The sequence below is a fragment of the Lissotriton vulgaris genome, chromosome 7 (assembly GCF_964263255.1).
Source record: "Lissotriton vulgaris chromosome 7, aLisVul1.2, whole genome shotgun sequence".
NCBI classification, from domain to species: domain Eukaryota; kingdom Metazoa; phylum Chordata; class Amphibia; order Caudata; family Salamandridae; genus Lissotriton; species Lissotriton vulgaris.
In genome coordinates, this window is record NC_141695.1 from 1,721,500,402 (window position 1) to 1,721,524,414 (window position 24,013).

General features: G+C 43.9%; 1 protein-coding gene across 2 annotated transcripts in view; it reads right to left on the reverse strand.

Moving 5' to 3' along the window:
* The window catches only part of USP5 (ubiquitin specific peptidase 5), a 151,581-nt gene that overhangs the window by 42,166 nt on the left and 85,402 nt on the right, over positions 1 to 24,013 (reverse strand). For both annotated transcript variants that reach the window (XM_086932925.1, XM_086932924.1), the window contains exons 7-13: positions 20,715 to 20,809; positions 19,841 to 20,034; positions 19,249 to 19,320; positions 10,795 to 10,882; positions 8,001 to 8,126; positions 5,351 to 5,504; positions 2,305 to 2,479 (exon numbers count right to left, since the gene is read on the reverse strand). In XM_086932925.1, coding sequence (XP_086789051.1) covers positions 2,305 to 2,479; positions 5,351 to 5,504; positions 8,001 to 8,126; positions 10,795 to 10,882; positions 19,249 to 19,320; positions 19,841 to 20,034; positions 20,715 to 20,809 — 904 coding nt within the window. The remainder of the gene's footprint in view (positions 1 to 2,304; positions 2,480 to 5,350; positions 5,505 to 8,000; positions 8,127 to 10,794; positions 10,883 to 19,248; positions 19,321 to 19,840; positions 20,035 to 20,714; positions 20,810 to 24,013) is intronic.

Here is a 24,013-nt window from a genome sequence, read left to right on the forward strand (position 1 = left end):
GAATGACCAGAGTTCAGGTCATATAACAAGGTGGATAGGTGGTATGTGGTATCTGGCTTTTCCTTTGTCTGTTGTGTAGAGGTTTCCTTCCATTGAAGGATTTCTAATAAGAGTTACTAGCGTGTTGACAAGAAATGTTCTAGAATGTGAATTTAGAAAGATCCAATAACCCACCACAATCACCAACTGCCCCATACCAGGAAACAAAATCCTCAGGATAAACTAAACACTCGTATGTAGAATTTTTGATTGAACACAAAATGACCCAATTTTGAATTTCAGAGATAAAGATAATTAAGGAAGGGGCAATATGGATCAGGATGTTGAAGCGGTGAGTGGGGAGTAAGTGAGACATGCATGAAATTAAAGAGAAGGGATGAAAGGGGCTTCAGAAAACTATCCTGCTCCTTGACTTCCTTAATGTTTTGAGATTACAGGTCCCTCTTCAGAAAAGGCTGACGCCTCTTTAGATCTGTAACTCATATACACTAAACATTTAGGAGTAACTAAGGATGTTGGTAAGCACAGAAGGCTCAGCATGAAAAGCAAGTGCCGCTTAAAACGCAGTATCAAAGCCTTCCCTGGCCACTGGCACGCCATATCTTCTCTTGTGCCTTGCAGACTTCCAGCCCTTCCGTATACTTGGCCCACATACAGGTATATCTGTCTCCTACTATCAACAATCTCCATTCCAAATCTGCGGATGCCCTCATCCCAAGTCATTCGGTACCCTCTCTGTCATGACAGACTAACTCTTACCAAAGTTCCTTCCTCAAGTTTTTTTACCACTCCTTGGCCATGCCCACATTGCCACTTCCAGTGTCGACTGTACCTTTTCTTAAATCTACTCTCACGTCTATCCTCACCACGAGACCAGGCCCCTCCATGCAATGACTGTTGGTCTCTGCCTACAGCAGGCCTCTCTTGCTACCTGTAAGGAGCTTTTCAGTGTGAAACCTAGACTAGTAAATCAGAGGCTGTTGCACGGCTGAATTGATGATATGTATTCAAAAATGTAAAAGCACGTATTCGAGACAAAAATGTGGGTATTTTCAGAACTCATAAGCTGATTGGAAAGAATGGTTGAATTTCAAATTGAATTTCCTGTTGAACGTTCCTAACTTCAGATATTGAGTTGGGTAACAAACATATGTTATTTCAGTGCAAAAATTCTCTTCACGGTGAACGTACGCTTTACAATGCACTTGGTAGGGTATATTTAAAGCAGATATTTGAGTGATATTTAATGCAGCATAGGGAGGCTTATTAGCACCTTGGTGCATGGGCCCTGCACTATGGGTGTTATATATTACCATGCAGCGGCATCTCAAAATTGGTTAAAACCTTTCTACCCATATTGCTGGCAACCCTGCCTGATGCACGGAGGTCATCACTGCTGATAATCCTGCAAATGTAATCTTGTCTGATGTGGTCACAATTACAACACTAATAGTATTAGCAGCTCAGTTTGAAATGATTTTTATTGAGCATAGGTAGTTCTGATTGCAGAAAACGTTGGAGAACCCTAGCCTACAGCAGCTCCACCAATCTTAGATCCATCTCAACAGCTTCCTCCTCCCCATGCATGCCTCAGTCAACATGCTAATAATCCTGCAGCTGACCATCCTACATGTTCTTCCAGTTCCTGCCTTTCTTCCTTCCTGATGGTCTTGTCTACATCGTTCTTAGTCTTTTTCTTTGTAAACCACCCATGACACACCCTTTCTGGCAATTTCTCAGTAATCCTGGTTGCTCCACCCCACGTATCAATTAATTTTCCACCTCTGCTGGCCCCATCGGAGAGCATGCCCCATCCGTCCCCAGTAGTCCAATCTATAGGTTCCATCCTCCAATCCCAGTGGAGAAGTGTGGCTCAGGGGTTAGAGGCGGCAGACCCGGAAGCTGAGATCGGCCCTGGACCAGGGTTCAATTCCCCGCCTCGGCGGGTCTTGGGCTAAAAAATTCCACGGACTCAATAATTCTCGTTCCGGTGCCTACTCGACTCACGGGTTCACACTCTGCGACTCTGGGCAATAGCTTGCTTAATCTCCACTACGGCCCCTCGCGGCGGGATGCCTGGCTTTCACCTTGTGGATACCCTGCTGGGGTTATCTCACAGGGGAATACCAGGACGGGTTCCCAAGGCAAGCGCCTTGATGCCTTCGGGTGATACGTGCGCTATATAAATTGCAATACATTTACAGTTAGTGCCCATAAATTAATCCCACTCCCTCCAATTTGTTCACATTCTTCAGTGAACCTTCCTTTTGCCAACCCAGGTCGTCTCTAAAAGAAGGCACGTACTTAACTGCCACAGACTTGGCTTGCAGGGCGGTGCTCCAAAAGTCATCCACCTGTTCAGGGGCTCCGTAGGCCTCAAGGCAGGCCATGAAGGGCACTTTGGCCCGAACCAGTTCAGGCAGCTGCTGCTTCTCCTCCTCGGCCTGGCGCCTCCTTTCTTCATAGTCACACAGTTCCTCTGGGGTGGGGGTGAAAAAAACATCTGCATGGTGAGCATGACTGTACAATATATCTTTCCATCAGCACAGAGTGACTCTTCCACATATTTCTGAAAGTATATTGTTGGCAAGTGTCTGAGCCTGCCTTCGCGGAAATGTGGGTAGTTAAGCACATTAAATACTCTCAGCCTGTGTCACCTGCCTAGCCCTTTCCAGACTCCCTACTGTCCTCTAACCACTACCAAATCTGTTGTTCATAAATGCCTTACCTTGACATTCCATTATTATCATCCCTCTATTTGTAATTTATAAAGCACTCAATTCTACTTACTAGTCTATTGGCGCTAAAATCAGAGATTCCAGAAAGATGCACACAACACACCAGAGCCATAGAGGGCTGCTAAATACTTTGAGAACTGCCAGGTTTTCAGCATAGGTTTTATATTGCCAATCCCGAAAGGATTCTGGGAGGTAGCCCCATTTGAGACTATCTGGTGTATGACAGCTCCATCACAGACTACTTGATGTCACTAGTTCTGTGTCAGCCTGCTGAATCTAATACCATTCCTCGCTGCCACTTGTCCCTAATCTCCGACCTAGATTGCACACAGTTGTTTACAGCAGTGGCTGGTTCCATGATAAATCCAACTATTCTATGGCCTATATAATTAGGAGCTATCGCTATCCCATATCGCCTGAAAGCCAAATCCCGGATTGCCAAAAACTCCAATCCCAACTCCCTGCTGTCCACTGCCCTCCTCCCAGAAAGCATACTATGCGTTAGCCTTCTCCTGGTTGACATGATGTCTCTAGACTCTTATATGAGGTCTCCTGTCTGACGGGTCCATTGAGGATTGCCTGCTGTCCGCTGTTTGACAACCTATCACAAGAACCTATAGCCCTGCATACCATCCACAGCTACCTACAGTCTGCCGATCTCTTTCAGTTTCCTAGCTTCATCCATGACCACCTTCTGTCTGCTGGGGCCATCCAAGGTCACCATCTGTCCGTCAAACTATCAGAAGAACCTATAGCCCCACATACCATCCACAACCACCAACTGTCTGCCAATCTTATTCAGTTTCCTATCTAGGGTCATAGGCTGCTTGATGGCCCTAACTGGGACTGCTTCCTGTATGCTGGCTCTATCTGCAACTGCTTGCTGTCCGATAGCCCAGTCTGTGATCACCTCTTGACTGCGGGGCCTGTCCTTGACCACCTGATGTGTGCTGGCCCGGACTCTGACTGGCTACTGTCCTCTTGCCCTGTCTGTGAACGCCTAATGTCAGTGGCCCAGAATGAGACTGCCTGCTATCTCCTTGCCCCATATGTGACTGGCAGAGTAGGTGACTGGCTGGTCTCGGTTTGCCTCATCTGAACCTCTTGCTGTCCACTGGTCCCATCCATGACCGCCTACTAACTCTATTCCTTGTGGCTTGCTGTTTTGAAAACCCTATTTCCAACCACTTGCAGCCTTCTATACCACTGTGCTGGCCTGCCAGTAATTCTAATAATGCTTCTTTATTCCCCTGTGATGACCACTTTTTGTACATTATCTACAATGGAGTATCATTGCGGTCTCCATTATGGAGTTTGCTGTAACTTTCTCGTTGCAAACCCTGCTCTGAAATACATGGCTCCTGAGAAAACTGCATGTCTTGCTACGGCTATATCATGATCTCCCTTTTCCAATTGGGGATGTATTCACAGTATTTCCCACCAAACTGACACCACAAGCATACTTATTCCTTCTCCAGGATAATGATCCCGCTGTTATGTCTTTGATATTCTATGAATAATACCCTAGGCCTACTTGCTTGCCCCATTTTATGCAAATGGACGGTGACCTGTCTTCCTCATTGGCAACCTACTTCAAAGACACACTCTGGTCCTGGGGCTTAACTCTATAATCTTACCCGCTGAAGGAACCCTTGTAGATATTCCCAAAAATAAATGGATTGACTGATGATGAATTTACATTAGAAAAGCCATATTTTAAGCTGCAGCAGGAAGAATGCAAGAGAGGGTGCTAAATGGACATCTTGCGGAAAGGGGACTCTCTTCTTTTATTACATTTCAATTTAAATGTAGGTGTATTAAAGCAATAACTGCGCTAAAGCACAGTGAGCATGTCGGACACAACATTACTACCTTATTTGAAGATATTTGAATAAATGATTAATCCTGATCCCTAGCCTACACACTGATAGGAAACTGCCCTGAAACTATTAACACATTTTAGCTTACCAGTTTTTTTTCACCCTGTAAAGCATTCATACAGATGCAACCTGAGTCTATTACAAGTGAACTATCATAGTGACTATGGTCTGCATAAAAGGATTATAGTAATCGAGCTGGGACGCCAAGACTGTCCACTTCTAAAGCTGTATACTTAAGCGAGAGCCTTGCCATTATCTTGAAAAATTAGCATTGGAAATAATTTCTCAAATGCACAAATCTGGTGTTTAAGGTAATATATAACTAAATAAGAAGCCAATTGTATTTTACGGACTAGTAAAATAGGGTCCTGCGATATCCCTTTTCTGGGATTGAATATAACAGGCGAACATCCTGTCAGGTTGGCAAAACAAGAGGACTTGTTTAAGCTATTCGAAGGGAAAATCTTGTACCTGCATTGTTAAGTTGGATTGGTAACTAAGGGGACGTCCAAAAATGTCTAATAAGACTACCTGCTCAACAATTGTTGAAACACTATTTTTGGTTTAAGGTTTTGTAAGCAAGTTTCAGTTGGAAGGATTACCACGATAAACTCATTACCTGTATACGATATTATCCACGCTTCCAGAGAAGACTTAAACTAAGTCTCCGAGAGCCACAAAATGTTGTCTGCTTCCCATCATTCCCTCCCCCCAAGACAATCAGCATCTGACCTTTGTTTGTTGCAGCATCCATGGGCACTGGGAGTTGCATAATGTAGTCAACACGTTGTGTGTATTTCACTTTCTCGGAGGCAAGGCATTTTATCCGCTCCTCCACTAGGAAGCGGAAGACCTCGTTGGGGTTCTCAGTGGTCCGGCAGTTCCTCTGCAAGAGGTAGGAAAGATATCAGACCAAAAAAAAAAAACAGAAAGCAGTAGAGGCAGAAAACACAGCATTCCTATGCTCTTAGCATCAGCCACCACCTTTTAATTAAGGGTAGGGACATTGAGATGCGAGTTGGGAAAGTCACTTGGTCGTTTCCCCTTTGGAGCACCTTTGTTTCTGGACTAAACCATCGCCAAGACAACACTACCAAACAGTGTCAAAAGAACACTGAAAAGTGTTGAAACCATTTTATCATGCAAAAAGAAATAAAAATCAGAGCTACCCTCTGCTTCTTAACAGTGCTGTGTCCATATACCCTACATCTTGTTAATTGCTCTCTATCCATTTGACTGCCAACTTAACTAAAATCACAAATCTAAGTCCCAGACATCCAAATAGCCTCTGCATAAATGCTTTTTTTGTTTTGTTTTATATAGCGAGAACTAGACCAGAGCCATCGGGTAGCAGAACGCTTGACATAGTACCAGTCTTGTTACAGAAGGATACATTCATTTTTGTTAGGCATGGGGAGATTAAGTGATTTGCCCAGAATCACAGAAGGTTGAGCATCGTTGCTGAGATTCGAACCCGGTTTCCCAGCTTCGAGGGCGACCGCTCTAGCCGGAAGGTCTGATCCCAGTCAACCAGGTTTTCCATTTTGCCCCAAACAACATTGCTTACCACCCAACATTAAGCAGTCCATCAATAGAAACCAACTTACAATGCTGTGCGTGGAACCCAAAATGCGGCATTCTATCACTTAAAGTGGGAATGCGGGACTGTGAGTAGATATTGGGTGGAAGTCTTTGAAAGGATAGGACAGATAGTTGGGGAGGAAATGAGTCCGGACCCGCTTACGGCCCTCCTTGGTTTTGTCATGAACATACCGTGTGCTTCTCGGAAACTAGTTTCCCTTCTGCTTCTGCTGGCCAAGAGGCAGATCGCACTACACGGGGAAAAAAAGGCTCCGCCAGCAGTGACGGGATGGCTAAAATCGGCCATGTACTGTAGGGACCAATTGACAGCTTATTGGGAACTAATGCCGCAGCGCTCCAGACCAGTAGATATCTGGCAACCACTGACAACCTGGTTGGATGGGGCGGATGTGGAGATGTGAGGATGGAGATATGCGAGAAGGATGCATTGGGATATAATGTACGGAGTGCAGGATGCAGACCCTGAATTGGGTGACGGTATAAGTGGATGGGATTATGGCGGTGCGATTAGACACAAAGGGTAGAATGAGATGAAAATTGCGTGGGTGGTGTTTGGATCCAGAGACCCCCGGACATGTTATTCATGATGAAAGTGTCATTGTGGATATACGTATCAGACCCAGGATGGACCAATCTACTATGTGGAACGCTTCTAGTTGGTTTATTTTGTTACTTATAAATTTTGGATACTGAAGCTGTGTACGAGTGAACGGATGCAGAACCGCACATCGCTGTTAAGATTTTTATTGATAAGCTGCCTGCCTCCGGGTTGTTGGCTGAATAGCAGTGTACCACTTGTACGAATAAATAAAGGTTTTGGAAACTTACATTTTTTTAAAAAAAACTTACATTGCTGTGCAAGTACTTGATAAAAGCAGACATTGATCAGTATCAATGTTCAAATACAGCTCTAGAGAAACAGAAAATCCCCATAAACTAAACTGGCATAACACAAGAACAAAAGACAAAAGCTATTGTATTCATCACAGGAGACCACAAGCCATACCGCAAGCAACAGAGCCATAATCCTGTAAGAGTGTTAAACAGCTCCTCCTTAATGCACATTGTAAAAAAATCTGTAGAATTCACAGCATACTGATGTTCCCCATCCTTTCAGAAAGACGGAGCTCAAAAAGTCACCTGGCCCTTCACTTGATAATCTAAATAGCAGTCACCTGCGGGGTTCCACACGTGAACTCCATCTCCCATTATCATGAAACTCCAGCCATGGAGCGAAAGGACCCTATTTTAACCCGAACAAAGACAACAACTAAATCCTCATGTGAACATCCAATATGCAGTAGTTAAAGACTGCCTCACCGAGAGCTAAAAAAATAAAAAATAAAAAATAAAAAATTTAAAAAAATAGGCTATGCCCGCACAGATTCTCCACTCCCTGTAAACTACTTAACTTCACAGTGGAAACAAGTAATGAATGTGGATTCCTGACATGGGACTGCAACTCGCACACCCTCAAATTGCAGTGAAAGCAGCAGTCTACAGTATCAATATGAGATGTGCTGATTCTGAAAAGATGACGCGATCACCATTCGTTAATCTTAATTTAAAATGCAGCTTTGGCCACATACGCCTGCTCCAGCGCTATTCAGAACATATCATCAAGAATCCTCATTGGCTTTAAGAGATTCAATCATTATCTTCCCACATGGTCTCAACTCAAACTACTCCACTAGCTACACTTGAAATACAGAAAAGAGGGAAACCTAGTGGTGGCCTACTTTACAGATTGCAAGTCCATTCCCTGGTCTCTCCTTCCTACCTCCACCATGTTGATGAAATGCAAGAAGTACTCCTGAGCATCCTGCTGCCGATTCGTAGAGAACTCTGGATGACCCTTCCCGATAAGAGCCTTGAACATCCGAGGAGCTATACCATCTTGCAAGCCCTGAAAAGGAACGCAACACAATTTAAACCAGGGCATATCCATGCACCACACTAGAACGATGCATCATAGCTCTGTAGGAAAAAGCTTTGCATGGCAACAAAGTATCGCAAGCAGAGACAACTGAACACAACACACTACAGCCCAACATTCACCTCCTCCCTCCATTCTTCCTCACAAATGCACCTCCCACCTCCCCCTCCTCTCATTCTCTGGACATCCACATGAAAGTCAAATCATATTTAGACAATGTAGTACACAAGAATCTTCTTTCCTAGTTGGGTGCTGAAAAAAATCTTTGGGTGGAACTATTAAAAACAAACTGTAGAATTTGATTGATGAGCCTCTTTTCAATCAGATGTCATAACCATTTCCAAGCAGGGATGTAAATGTTGAGGATCAACATCAAGTAACGAAAGAAAAGAAACAAAAGATATTTGCTCTTGAGTGTAGTTAGAGGGAGACTCGATCTGTAATGGTGTTGGGTGTTTATAACTTACGTGTATTGTCTGTACTGTGTACAGGAAAATCGGGAACAGAAAGAAATTCGGATATTGATGTTGTTGCCAAAAGTTCTGCAGAATAACCTTTCGTATGCAGTATTTTTCAGGTGCATCAATGGAGAGGCTAAGGATGCAGGGTTCACTGGCATAATAGCCTCGCAGGCTCAGAAACAGGAGATGCAAGTACAAAACAAGCCAGAGACAGTGGTGTTGAACTCTCAAGGCCAGCAAGCCAGAGACAGTGGTGTTGAACTCTCAAGGCCAGCAAGCCAGAGACAGTGGTGTTGAACTCTCAAGGCCAGCAAGCCAGAGACAGTGGTGTTGAACTCTCAAGGCCAGCAAGCCAGAGACAGTGGTGTTGAACTCTCAAGGCCAGCAAGCCAGAGACAGTGGTGTTGAATACTCAAGGCCAGCAAGCCAGAGACAGTGGTGTTGAACTCTCAAGGCCAGCAAGCCAGAGACAGTGGTGTTGAACTCTCAAGGCCAGCAAGCCAGAGACAGTGGTGTTGAATACTCAAGGCCAGCAAGTCAGAGACAGTGGTGTTGAACTCTCAAGGCCAGCAAGCCAGAGACAGTGGTGTTGAACTCTCAAGGCCAGCAAGCCAGAGACAGTGGTGTTGAATTCTCAAGCCAGTCTTCCACTAGGGCATGGGCCCAGGCAAGCATCACCGGGCTGTATGGCAGGTTTACAGAGGTATGGTGGGCTGTCGGAGGGCAGCACCGTTGCTCTAGCAGGAGGAGAACTAGGTGTTTCTGGAACTTCCTTGATCACATTCGATTCAGCACTTGACTTTTTGGGTTCACTCTACGTCTGCTGATCCTCATATTTTCTAGGCGGCTTCTCCCCTCAAGTTGGTCACCACACTGGTCCGAGTAACCTGGGCCTTGGCTTTATCCACTCCGGGCGAGTGCTTCACCTCTCCACACAGGGCTGTCCAGCGCTGCACGTTTCAAGAATAGCCAGCAGTTGCAAGTGTTACGTATCCCGAGGCCTAGACCCATCCACGAGGCAAACAGCTGTGGGGGTGCTTGTTCCCAGTTGTTGCAGATCATCCTTCAGTAGTCCACAACCAGGACAAACTCTAGAGGGGTTGGAATTCTGCGAAAATGGGAGCAGTGGCAGGAAGAGAAGGCAGGGCTCAATTTCGCAAAGCACATACAGACAGGGAAAAGCGGAGGACCACTGTTCTTTGGCCCTGAAAAGATCTGAAATAGAGGGTCATTAGGCACCTATCCCGTCGTGAGAGGTTGAAAGGCATTTTCCACTTTGCATCAATCAACTATATAAAACAATGTCAGTCACCCCTTAGTTTTGGGACAGTGGTCAGCCTTAGCTGTGGTTTGGGGAACACTTTTGCTGCCCTCCGAAGTGCTAGGTACTTTTGCTTGTGAGCAACAACAATAACATGTGGACCAGAAAATGCTGAAGACACTGGGAAACCAATACAATGAAAGCCACAAGAGAAGCTAAGACCAGACTGCACAGCTATCCATCCAGCATGGCAACTTTCAACCATTCAACAAACGAGAGGGGGAAGTAGAGCAAAAATGGATTACTGCGATTTACAAAAAAGTGAGAAAAATAAATACTAGATAGGAACAGTTAGTGACATGGGAAGAAGCATAGCCTGAGGGCACAGTAGCATGATCAAGCTGGAATACAAATGGAAGCTCTTAAATGAACAGAACCTCCTGAATATACATTTTTTGCAATCCTGCCTGCTGCCACAGTCCCTAACCCGTAGAGAAAAGGGAGATCACCAACATATGGGTGCCCTGAAACACCACAAAACGTTTCCCTGGAGTCCTTTTACTTTAATAGATATTAGGATTAAAGAGGGATGTACAATGAAAGAAGGAAGAGATTTCTTTATTACACATGTTTGAAATCAAATTTCCTGCAAATTTGCAGACACAGCCTCTGACAAGAATAAAACCATGGGGTAAAACCCCCATGTAGCTGCTCCGTGATGCACTCTAAAAAAACTGCCCACTGCCCTGAAGCGTGAAGCTAGATCCCAGTTGTGATACTGCAGCGAAGGCTGATCTAAGATTCTGCAGCACTTTGGAGAAATACCAGTATCACCCAAGAAACCACGAGTAATTGTAGGATGCATTTGCAGGCAGACAAAAAGACAGATAACCTAAAGAGGTAGGGCTTTGCTTACCGCCTGTGAAGGGATTTGTTCACCATCTCCCAAAAACACGGATGGCTTTGAATGTTCCCCGGACAGTAGTCCATGTCCCAGCTTGGCACTGAAATAGAGATAAAAAAAACTTATGAGAAGTGTAATGAAGACAAGACAGTCTTCTGTCAGGGAGATCTTGGAATTATTAGTTATAGATAGTGTTTCGTGTTAAGAGAAATATTAAGAACTCTGACCTTCTTGGGAACAGAACAGTCAGCTGATCGGACCTAGACAGGTCAGGTAGCATTTATTTATTGGCCTGATAAATATTAGAACATTGTGTCAAGTTTTACGGCAAAGGTGAACAATGTATCTGTAAATATCACAGGCAGCTATCCTCTGAAGAAGGCTGCCTGTGTCCACTGAGAAGAGATTGGACTCTTGCAGCCACATAATACTCCTTCGTCCCTCGCTGGCTTTGCGAATCAACACTGCCATGTGGCGAAATGAGGATAAACAAGCTAGTCACCCTCCCTGTACAACAGAAAATATTTTCGTGTATTATGTGATTATGTATTATCGTGTATTATGTGATATTATAAATGAAGAAGTTAATCAGCAACGGCTTCATACTGGCATTAACCTCACCGCTTACCTTGCACATTGTCCTCTTACTCTTTATGCGGAGGCGAGCTCGCGTGAGCGTTTGGCACCTCTCATGCACGAGTCAAGAGTTTCTGTCTGGACTGTCTACGGGGGAGGGGTATGCTCATCAGCCCATCAAGGAGACCTGTGATCGGCCTGGAGAGAGTATAAACTCAGACACCGACCACAGGAGTGGTGCTTCAGCACAAAGATATCTTGCATATAGTATGCAAAGTGTGCTGAGTGAAATGGTGTTGACATCCAGCTGAGGAACCAAGGGCCAATTGCTCAGACCATTTGTATATGGGTGTCTGGTAAGTGATAAGCCAATTGTTTTACTTGTAGAGGCAATAATATTTTGCCACGATAGGTATAAAAACAAACAGCAACTGACAACAAGGGAAACGTTATTCACTTTTAATATAGTACAACTCCAGGGGGATTGTCCTTCAAGTCAAACAGTTAGTTTCCTGACCAACAAGGGTCACACTTTCCATTACAAATATGTCAAAAGCATTAAAGAAAATACATTTTTGAGAAATTAGGAATACAATTTGAAAGCCTGTTTGCAGGGTACACTTGATAATTTTCACATGTTTTTCATTAAAAAAACAAACAACATTATGAAAATTCACTATTTTTTGGAAAGATTTTAAGGGAAAAGTGAGAGTAAAGCAAGGCAGTATAGGCAGGTAGGTCAACTATAACCTGCTTCAAAACCTTTATTTCTACAGTACCAAATTTACTCTTTTGTTGGTGCAGGAAATTTTAATCATAATATGATGTTTTCTCCATAGTATTAGGTAAACAAAAACATGGATGCTTTAATTAAACTGAACCACTGGTAATTACTCAGGGCTGCATCTCAGGCCATCCCATTTTTGCTCGCCATGTCACCTCCAATTAGACCCAGCCATATGCAAATCAATTGTCATCCTGCTCCAGTAAGATACTCCAGCCTGAACTGCCCAGACGCGTCCCCTCTGAACCTAAACACAAGCAACCCAAGTCCATTGATGCCGCGCGGCTGGGGCTCTTCAATCGGATGCAGCTTGGTTCCACAGGTACACAGAACTCAAGTCTGGGCATCACCAATGTATACGTAGCGCATCACACGGAAGTAAACCAAAAGTGATGGATTTTTGTATTTTTCACTGTATGAACCAAACAGTAACTGACCAAGCTTGGCATTGCTTGGATGGTTCACTTCTACTGCAGACTGATGCTAACCGAAGGGGCCAGTAACATCCTTGCACAAGAGAATTGGTGCCCACTTGGAGATACATCAATGCAATACTCGCACCACTCATACAGGAATAGTCAGTTTTGGAATACACGTGTTTGTTCCCATTTTTATTATTCAAGGGTTGAGAGAACAAAAGAACAATAAAAAGAATGATGAAAATAGGAACTCGGGTGAATCAAAAAATGGTAATTTACCACTCACAAGACTGGCTATGAAAGAGGTAAAGAAATGTTAGAGGAAAAGATCTAAGAAGCAAAAAGGAATTCAGGCAAAGAAACGTGTGTAGAGGTTTATGTGACATCTAAGAGTAAGGACACCAAGTAATTCTGGTCTTTAGTGGGATCATTAAAGACAATGGGTTCTCCCAGATATTCGAGGGAATTGTTTAAATGTCTGGAAAATGCATATTGAAACTCTTTAAGGATCAGCAAGGAGTGATCAATATCTGGCTTGAAATATTTTACATTTATTGCTAATCATTACCGAAAATACCATTAACATGTATTTGGGAGATGCTACGGTATAGCAGCTGCCATGGCCTTCCTTACTCCTGTGCCAGAACAGACTGAGGGCTTTAGAATTTGTTGGCCAGAGATCAGACACTAATGTGGTAGATATCCTGTCTGTCGTATTACAAGTGCCACTGACTCGAATGCTTGTTTGCGGTCCAGGGAAGACATGGCTTGGCAGTTCAGGATGGACTGTTCCCATGAGACACAGGGTCAGAATGATTTGCATATGGCCATGTCTGAACTGGGGTGGCAGAGTGAGCTAAAGAATGATGATGGATTAACCCAGTTCAGTTGACTGGGGGTGACTGTTTGATTTGCTCAAGAACTCCGCCCATCATCCCCTTTGGTATCGTTCTGTTCACCCTTAGTTGGCAGCGTATGCCCAGACGTGGGTCCCTTGCTCACTCTACCACTGGATTCAAGACAGCCTGGCTGGTGAGGATTAGGAATCCGAAACCGGTCCCAGGATGCTGGTTTCCAGTCCAGGGAAGACATGGCTTGGCAGTTTGGGCTGGACTGTTCCTATGAGGCACAGGGTCAAGGCTGATTTGCATATGGCCATGTCTGAACTGGGGTGGTGGAGTGAGCTAAAGAATGATGATGGATTAACCCAGATTAGTTGACTGGGTGAGTGTTTGATTTGCTCAAACGCTCGGTCTATCATCCCCTTTGGTATCGCCTTGTAATAAGCCAGGCAGCACATCCAACACAGTTGTGATGGAGCGCCCTGTCGGCCAAACTCTAAATAAGACTCGGAGTCTTGTTTTTGTTCCCATAATAGAAACTGCACAGCACACACAAAACCAAACCTCTCTTGAGACCTTCTCCCAGTGGTTGGGATACTCACTAGTGGTTACTGGCCTCCTCTGTAGATATTACCTTTTATCAGTGGTGCCCCATGGCCACCGATGCCATTTACAGCACTGCAACTGGATAACCAAGTTATTCTCTGGGCAGTCCTCTTCCTGGGCACAAATGTACAGCATTTCTCAGCAGGGGATTGGATACTTTGATGGGACAGTACCAGCACTCTTCTGCAGGCTGTCATACTTTTATTGGGATTATACCAGCAACACTGAAAATGCTTAGAGGTGGGAGAAATTTGTGGGGTTTTTAATATGGGGTCGGAGAATCGCAGGTAGCCAGTTGTGGATATTTTATGGTGAAGGACTATATCGGAAGAGAGATTTTTGCACTCTTAAAGTGAAAATGTTAAACAAAAACACGTTAAAATGCCACATGATTTCTATGGTAAATCACAAAAAAAATACCGAATGCACTGGAAAAACTTTACCTTCTTTAATTGTTTTGGGTTGTAATGTAGAAGCCATGATCAACATTTGATTTCACAAACTGAGAAACCAATGGTAACAGCATGTGGTTTGATAATGGGATATTATTTGTTGCAATTGTAACAGGAAGATTAAATACTGCAAGGATTTTGAAAGATCCCATCCCACCTATTTTCGACCACTAGTTCAAAGCATTGAAAGAGTGCTTCTCGACTGTGAAAGCTATCAGTCTTGCTAACAGTTATGACATGAGGTTTCCAGAGGGTTTGAAAACTGAGGATTAATTACAAAGATGAAACTCACATCTACTTGGATCAGCCTATTTTGGTTTGATTTTATTTTTAGGTCTTGGCTTAGAAATGCGCGAAGCTCGTTCTCGGCAGAGAACTATAGCAATCGTTTCAGCCGTCAAAGGGAGACAAGAGCTGGGCACGCTCCCAGCATTCTGAATGGGACAGGGAGCGACAAGAGCTGGCCACGCGCGAATTTGGTCGCGCGCACGGCGCCAGCGTCTCCGCCGTGCGCCGATGACTGCTCTCTTCCTGGCCGGCTTCACGGAAGGCAGCATGCTTGTTTCTTTAAGTAACTAATTGAATGTGCCACATTATTTATTATGATTAATTTTAAAATTCGTTTCAATTCCTAAAAGACTATTTACTACAAACTACATAAACCAGTAGGGACTGGTCCTTTGGGATTACCACCAGGACCCGGAAATGTCACTGCTCTCACTGTGTTGATTTTTCTCAAAGCTGGTTCGGGTAACATGGGGACACGTCCTAACATCCACCTGTACCACACCCAATGAAAAGCAAAGAAGAGAAAAAACACTTTTCATTAACAGGGCTGAAAGGATAAAATTTACCTGGATTAAATGGATAAAATTTACTATCTGCTGTTTTTGTGAGTAAAGTTAAATCCGTTAAATGACAAGGGAGGGAGGGCTGGTCCAGTGAGAGGTATGTACGGTCGGTTCCGGCCGCTCTTATGCCACCAATAATGTCCCTGGCATTCTGTGTGGCGTCTAAAGTGAAAAAGATCTGATGCGCTAGCAAAGCTTTTTCCAAGAATATAACTCAGACAGGGGGCGGGGAGGAGGCTAGGAGGGATGCAAAGGAATGTGGCTCATACACGGCGGCAGCAACACAATGCCTGCCCCTTCTCCGCCATACTGCTGCCTGCTGGCACTGCTGCCGGCCTGAGGATTTATACACAGCAGCAAACCTTAAATAAAGACCTAAAACACACAACGGCGCGGATGTCCAGCACAGCTCTGAAGGGCAGGTTTCCTCTGCATATTGGAGAAACAGCTTTTGACTTTTCGTTGTTTTTCTATAGCGCTGTTACTGCTGTGAGGTCGCTTCAAGGCGCTTTGCGTGGAGGGAAACAAGGGTGTAGGTTGCAGGATGAGAGCTCAGCATCCTCAGTGACCAGTGCATTCTGGTCCAGGGAATGGAACCATGTACACAGCCTTCTGCACCAAAACGTGTATGACTTGCCGGACGGTCTTCTGAGACAGGCTGTGAGGTGTCCTTCAGCTAGACAGAAGGACGGTACAGAGCTGTAAACACAAGGCACATAGACAGATCTAACCGAACATGCTCTTTGGACGGGGGACCGTGTAGAGGCAGCGGAGAAGGTGGCATGGGCAGTGCGCATCACACAAAGGATGAGGCGCCAGCAAGGATTTGTGGGGTGTGAACCTCTCCATCAGCCAGGCAGAGATAACTCACAGATAGTACGAGATGTTCATCTGTGGGGTCAGAGACAGGTTTGAGCCTAGAGTGACTCCAAGGTTGTGCCTTTTGTTTGAGAAGGCTGTAACAGACTGCCTATTGCGCACAGGCGTGCCATCCGGGGTCTTGGTACCCAATGGCAGGACCTCGATCTTGGCGAAATTAAAACCCACCCATTGCTAATGGAGCCAGCTATGAACAGGTCAGGCAGTCTATGATGTGTTGACAGTTCACTTATTTGTTGGTAATTGTACTATTTATCCATATATTTGTGGAGCCCATGTTGTAGCTGCTAGGCTGAGATACCATATATGGACTGAAGAGGGTCAGCATCCGACCCGGGAGTTTATCCTTGAGCTGGATAACGAGGAGGCCAACGTGACCTGGTGAGGTCTGTCAGACGAGAAGGAAGTGAACTCTTTGAAGGCTGGTCCTCAGATAGCATGGGATGCTCAGACCCCAACTAAACAGTTAAACAGACGTAAGGTGGTTTGAATCATTAATTGTATTCATTCTATTGTTGATTACATCACGGGTGGTCTTTGGTAACACCCGCCTAGCAATAAAACTGTAAACACAATAAACGTTCTATATTTTTGGCTACCAGTAAAAAGGGCCGTTAGTATGGATTCATTTTTGTAGGAGTTTTATGTAGCGCTGTGCATAGCGTCACTATAACTTCACCATGCCAATATATGAAGTAGTATTCATATTTCTATTGGGCATGCCCTATACATTGTGTTGATGAGCAGCCTATGCAGCACAGAACTCTATTGCACTGAAAAGCTCATAGTGCACGTCTGTGACACACATACACTAAGGTACTCACACAGACACTTACTTACACGCACATCATTCGCTAAAACTGAGTTTTAGAAATGCAATATCCAAGTTGTACTTTTAATGCATGTGTTTACCCTGATGATTAGTGGCACCCCCTCTACCCCCTTCCAGCAATATGCAGGGGCTCTAAAAGGGGTGAAAACACATCAAAGCCTCATTAGCAAGTAAATGGTCTTTTAAAGACCAGTGAAGTACTCGGGTGCGGCTGTGTGTGTGCCCGGGAAGCTGTCTCATCCGGGCTGCCACACACAAGGGAGGGGGGTAGGCTGGTGAGGGGCTGAAGCCCTTTGAGCCATTTATTTAACGATTAAGCTATTCGCAATGTAAATGACAATGCCATTTATTTATGATTTAAAAAAAATGTTAAAAAAAATTCATGAGCAATGCCAATAGCTCTGCCTTTAATAATGCCGAGACCATTGCATTGTAAATGCTTGTTTATTATAGTCGATATGACAATATTGACTTGGGTGGACTGGAGTAGTTTAGTTTAAAAATGCTATAGTTCTCTATTGCATGTTTTTTCTGCCATACTTAAACAACAACAAAAAGCTCCAAACGTATAAAAGAAAAAAGGCAACCCCCCCCCCTGCATTCATATAGAAAAAACACTGAAAACTAAAATTGTCAGAATTGGTACCAAGGTAATTCTCGCCTAGACCCATTTCGTTTTTGGTCTAATATGGAGCCTTTGTCTTTTGTGCACAATGCTGAGATTCATGAACATGTTATTTGTATTAACTCAGGAAGGAATCGCCTCATTCTTCATACATATCTATGCACTGAACAGAAGATGACAAAGCAAAAGGTGACCTTTCATATTTTCCGCAATAGAGTGTGAGGATTTTTTTTTTTTACAAAGCACGATAAGGGAAAAATATACCGTTTATCTTAATCCACCAGTGGAGCGAAACTGGGCTACAAAAACCGTCCACATTCGATCAGCTGTGCCAGTGGACTAGATAAATACATAAACAGCCAGATTTCACGCACTAAGGATAGTCCTCCTTGGATAGCAAGAAGGGTCCAGGGAGAACCACAGTATGATGATTGTCGCCCACCTTTTTCTTATTTTGTTTCATTCGTGGAAGTCAGAGGTGTATGAGCAAAGGTTTACAGATTCATGCTGCAATCGGTTTCAACAGGTCATGGAACCGACAATTTTACTGTGTCCACTGCAAGGCCTTGCTGGACTAACAACAAAATAACACACAGTACATCATAGGGTTTGGCGTGAAGAGGATCTAGATAACATACCCTCATTACAATTTGGTTCACGCAGGGCTACTGTCCCAAATTCTGGCTATTCTGGAATTTTCTATTCTGGGGAATATTCTCTTGTTGACATATCCCACACCAGTCATAATGAGGGACTATGTTGCGTTTGGGACCATGTTCCTCCTAAGGTTGACAATGTGCAAAAAGTTAGATGCTGCAGATGTAAGAGATGGTTTTGGCACACAAAACATTCTCTGCTGGAATGACTGTAGGGTCCAGAGGGGAATCATGCCAGACTCACAGAGCAGCGAGACCAAAAGCATCTGAGTAACAGTTGAAGAGCCACACGCCTACCTTAACCAGCCTGTGCAGGCCTCACTGCAATCCACTGAGCAGCTATGACCTGCACTGCTCCGCTTCCCACTGGGACCCCACACTGCCTCTGGCTCGCGCATAGAATTTGAATTAACAGAGCCACTCTGTTGACAAGTGGACGTGAGACTACCAATTATCTGCACAATTAAGGACAAAGGATGCTGTGTGAGCTAGAAACATTGTTTTTGTTAAAATCTGCAGATTATGCAGCAGATGATGGAATATGTGGCAAATCCACAATCATGCGAAAAATGCCATGGATGCAGAATCGCATGATTCCAGTGGTTCGGATAAGATGTTTTTTCAAGCCCAGCCACTAGATGAAGAAATAATGCAGAGGGAGAATCCCGAACAGAGTCGTGCTGCAAAATGCCCTCCCTTTTATAGAGGAACAAAACGTGCAGAGATTCTTATATATTACTGTTGTAGGTCTTACTTACCTTTTGAATAATTCCTCACCTGAAGCACTATTAAGCCAAACAATAGCAGTTAAGTGACAATAGGAGAAAGTAACAATGATTGTTTTCCACCATTCTCTCAATGTTTTAGATAATTTCACCGGAGTGAGATCTCCCCCGAATAATACTCCTGTATTGTCCAATATCCTATGCGTAGTGCACACTTACACCTGGGTGTTGAAGTCCTGCGTAGGATCTCCGGCAGCGCTTTGGAAGATTTTTTCCAGCTTTCCCACATACCTATGTAAAAGAAGAAAGAAAGTCAACCTGTTACCAACATAACAATGATTGTTCGAATAAAACACATGGAGAGCTCTGCAAAGTCTGGCTGGTTCTGTCCTGCGGAACATAAATCCATTCCAATAAAGCCGGTGCGTTGGGGAAGGAGTGGTTTAACTGAAGAAACTTGATCTGGACAGCAGGGACACAACTGCTCTGATTATCAAGTACCGAGTAGCACACAACTTTTCTGGCTTGAATGAGGTTTGTACTTCTAACAGCTGTAAGGGTTTTTTCCTTATCAAAACATTTAAGTGGAAGATAGCCTACCAAAACAATACAAAAGTTTGCTTGTTAGAGCCATGTGGGACTTGAACACTTAGGAGCATAAAAGACAAGAGACCAGTTTGTTCAGATGGACAATTATTATTCATCCTTATGGGTATGTAAGAGTGATCATCAAATCCCGTGCTACTGTGTTCTGGCGAGCTGAGGGGGGCATACATGCATCAGAGAGGGACCTGCTACAGGAAGGACTCACTTGGTTTGGAAGTCGGGTAGGCTGAAGAGCACTTGCATGACTGAGTTCAGGTAGCAGCTGTTGCCCAGGTTGCGGATGCCAGTGTAGCCAGGGCCATAAATTGGCTTCAGCTGAACCCCGGACTCTTGGATGAGCTCCCACTCTCCAATTCGCTGGTTCATGTCTATCTCTAACTCCGTCATGGTCTTGTCTGTCTGCAACAGAGAGAGTAAAAGCAGCACGTTAGGGTGAGAAGCCTTGGAATAACTCACCCCAGTCAATAGAAAGCTTCCACACCTTCTCCAACAAAAAAACGATTGAGGCACAGGGCTAAAGCAGGAAAGTGTAGGACAAGGTAAAGAGGAAGATGACACAAACAATCATAGTAGCTGTGCTTCAGGCGAAAATAACCACGATATATACTTTCCCACAGGAAGGCGCTCTCTTATGAATTATTTAGCTTCAAAAAAACTAAGCTGAGAGGACAATATCCCTCAATAGGTTTCACAAAGGTGTAAGGCAGTCATCCTACTCATGTGTATTGTGTGATATACACATTCTCCAGACAACATATTTAAACAGTAATGTCAGATAGCATCAAAACTGAACTAAGTCAAAATGTGATTAAATGAACTACAAGTATGTGCAGCTATTCTATACAAACTTGCATTGCTCATGCAAGGACCATAACTGGGCCAATGTGATTTAAAGGATGGTGTGCATTTAAAAAAAGAAGCCTCAGGTATTTTACATTGTAGGAAAGAATGCATGAACGTATTGAATGGAATGTTTGCCCTTAAAAAGAAGATAAATTAATATAGGATTGAGAAGAGGAATAAGGAAAAAGGAGTACACATAATGTGGAAGGTGTGGTGGATTAAGTTGGAGACAAGACCTTTTGCATCTTCATCATGTCGATTCCAAAATGTGAGAGATGTTCCGCTAGGCTAGGGTCCAACACCATATCATCTTCGTCATAGGAATACACATCTACAGATGAATACATTAAAAAAGTCAATGTTAATCAGCGTAACGCCACCATACTCTTGTTTAACTCCTGGTATTTCAGCTCTCCCTGACCTCTACCCCCAATCATACAAATGAAATGTCCAGTTACATTGGGCAGTATTGGAGTATGTGCCTCCGCATTGATCAAAACTCCAAGTTCAGCCATGGCTACACACAACCAAAATGTTTTAACAAGGGGGACCCCATAACTTTAGAGAGCCTGGGGTATTACAATGCGCAAAAAAAACCCAATGGTTTACTTGGAATTAAATCTATATAACGAAGTGCGGCATCTTCCATAGTTGAAGGGAAAAAAACATACAATTTTAGATTACCAAGGCATATAATAAACAAGCTCAAAGAAAGAAATTCTCTTGCAATTAATTTATTCGTTGCATGTTTTGAACATTATTACAGTCATTTTCATAAAGAAGATCTGGTGCTCATGGATAAGTGAAAGAGAGGTGCAGTGGAAGGTGCTGAAAAAGATAAAGGTAAAGTGCTTCACTACTAAAAAGACATACAACTACTTTTTATAAACAATTTCTTTTAACTGTAGATGGAGACCATATAAGTAAGTTGTCGAAGGTGTTTCGACCTCTGTTAATGTGAGGTCATCATCAGGACGGGAGCGTGGGCACTCCGTATCAGTCAACTAAAGGAGTCAATCACATAGGGCTATCCTTCAATCAATGAGAAAGCCCGGTAACTGCATCAAAATGTGCCCGGTAGGAGTGTATCCGACCGTAACACACTCCCAATGGAGTGGCTTTGAGTGCAAGACGAATTAATAGGAATTATGGAGGTGGCCCACTTGGCCAGCAGGGAAGGACTGTGGCGGCTGCTATCTAGTCCCAAGCCTCCGTAGTATAAACAGAGGATTCCTTTTTTGAGAGGTCAGTGGCACAGAGTGAGTTGAGCTAAGGCAGGGCCGTTAATCTGTTCAGGAGCTAGCCAGGACAAATTCAGTCGCAAAACATTAATACACACCACTGCAAATTGGTATTTGAAAAGGTGGCTCTAAACACACACACCTTCCACATACCAATTCACAAACCCAAATTGTAATTCAGAAATACGTTACTGAATCCCAATTTGGCTTTCGTACATCAAAAAGTGTTTTTTTTGCAGTTGCAAAAGCCCTGATTGTGCAAATTGGACCAGCTGTGACCTCCAAAAAAGATTTAACCATAAAGCTCTTAGTGGCTAGTCATTAAGTTAGTGTTTGCCATGAGCTGGTCTGTGCCATCTTGCCACGGGTAGGCTAACTGTAGAGGCTGAGCATGGCTTAGACCAAGTGGCCATGAAAGTGTTCATAAAGGCCTTGCTACATGGCAATAATGACTCAGATGAAGCTAGACCTTGTTTGAACAATTTTAGTAATCAAACTGGCTTTGATTTCCTAAGTAGGCAATTGCATGTCTAACACTTCTGCTGCGTTTTGCTCTATTACAATGAAGGGGACACCACCCTCTGTTGTTGGGCCATGTGGCGAGTCTCTGATGAGGAATCTTGACCACTAGCATTTTGCAAATCTAAGTACAGGCATTTATCGATGTAACGAGTGGGTGGCAACCTATCTGCCTCCTTGTAATCAGTGTTGTGAGGGACATTATGTTCTGGACGACATTGGAGTCTGAGCTGATGAGTGCCTCTCTATATTCTTGTAGTACTAGCACTGAGGCAGAGGCCAAGGCTAAATGTATGGCAGCACAACCACTGGATGGGCTTTGGTTATTTTGCAGTGCAACTTAGGCATCCCCTGGAAAATATACAGCATGGCCACATGAAGGCAGATGTGCAGCCGTGTCGATGTGCCCTGAATTACCTGGGGCTTCATCGAGACTGACTGGGAGGAAGATGCCAGACCCTTTGAATGACACTCTCGAGTCATCTCACCACTTCGACTGCAGGGATGGGGATGAGCCCCCACTTTGTGTTCTTATGATATGTCCTGTTTTCTACTTACTGGATGATGTAGAGCTAGAATGGGACTTCACATGGGAACAACCTTGAACAGTACTGTGGCTTGAAGAGGGACCTCTGTTCTGAAGGAAACCTCTTCCTATGATTCACGATGCAAAGCTTCACCTTCCGCACACTTACTACCTTCGGGTGAATGAGGGTGTCAAAATTGCATGACTGAGTCATGACCAGAGCCCAAGGACCATAAGCACATGTCATGAGCATCTATGATCATCACATGTTCATAGCAGATCTTAAATCCGGTTGCTTTCGAGAGGAATATCTTCCCTGGAACATGGTCTGAGATAACGTTTTGCATTGGAAACTCGGAAAGTTGGGATAGGATCTCTGATTCAAAGTCAAAGGCCACAAAAAGAAAGGAACTTGTCAGTGCAGAGGGGTGGCACATATGTTTAGCTCTGCTGCATCACTTATGGGTAAATATAAAGTCACCATGGAGTCATACATACCACTTACCAGCACCCAGGAAGTATTGCTGAAACAATCTCCTGATCTAGTAGTCACTTGGGACTACTCTAAATGTGAGAATCTGTGTCTGGGAGTATCCATCAGAAAGGAGTGGCTGAGCAGTCCTAGGAGACTCAGTCAGAGTACATGAAAGTCCCTGTGGTAGATTCTATACACAACGGAGGGAAGGGCAGGGTCGCCTTTACCAATAACATGCGGCAGAATCCCTATCATCAGGCTTGAGACTTCATTAGGAACAGAAAGGAGAACACATTTCTGACTCTTGTCATAAACACCTTAGGAAGCTGAAGAAAGGTTGAGAAGATATGAAGTGAAAAACATCATGATTCTATTAAAAGGTAGCACTCCACTGGGGATATAGAGGCAAGCAGATGCAAAGCTCACCTTCTATAAAGTACACCTACAGAGATACCACTAGCTGAGCAAGTTATTTAAAAGGAGGATTGGACTGCTCTGTGATGGTTTGACAGCTACTTTATCTTTGGTTCAACCACTACAAATACTTTCTCCAGAGACTATGATTGCATATCACTGGATTGCTTTGCTGTCGCAATGTCAGTGGAATGAAAATTGACCTCCATAACACAGGGCCCAACTGGTGAAGAAGAGGTTTCAGGACAATCTTCTAACAAGAAACAGCATTGTAAAACCCAGGGTATGGAGCAGAATTATACCAACTAAACTGTGGAGCAGGCGAGGAAACAATTAGACAATAGCACGTCTGTTGAAACT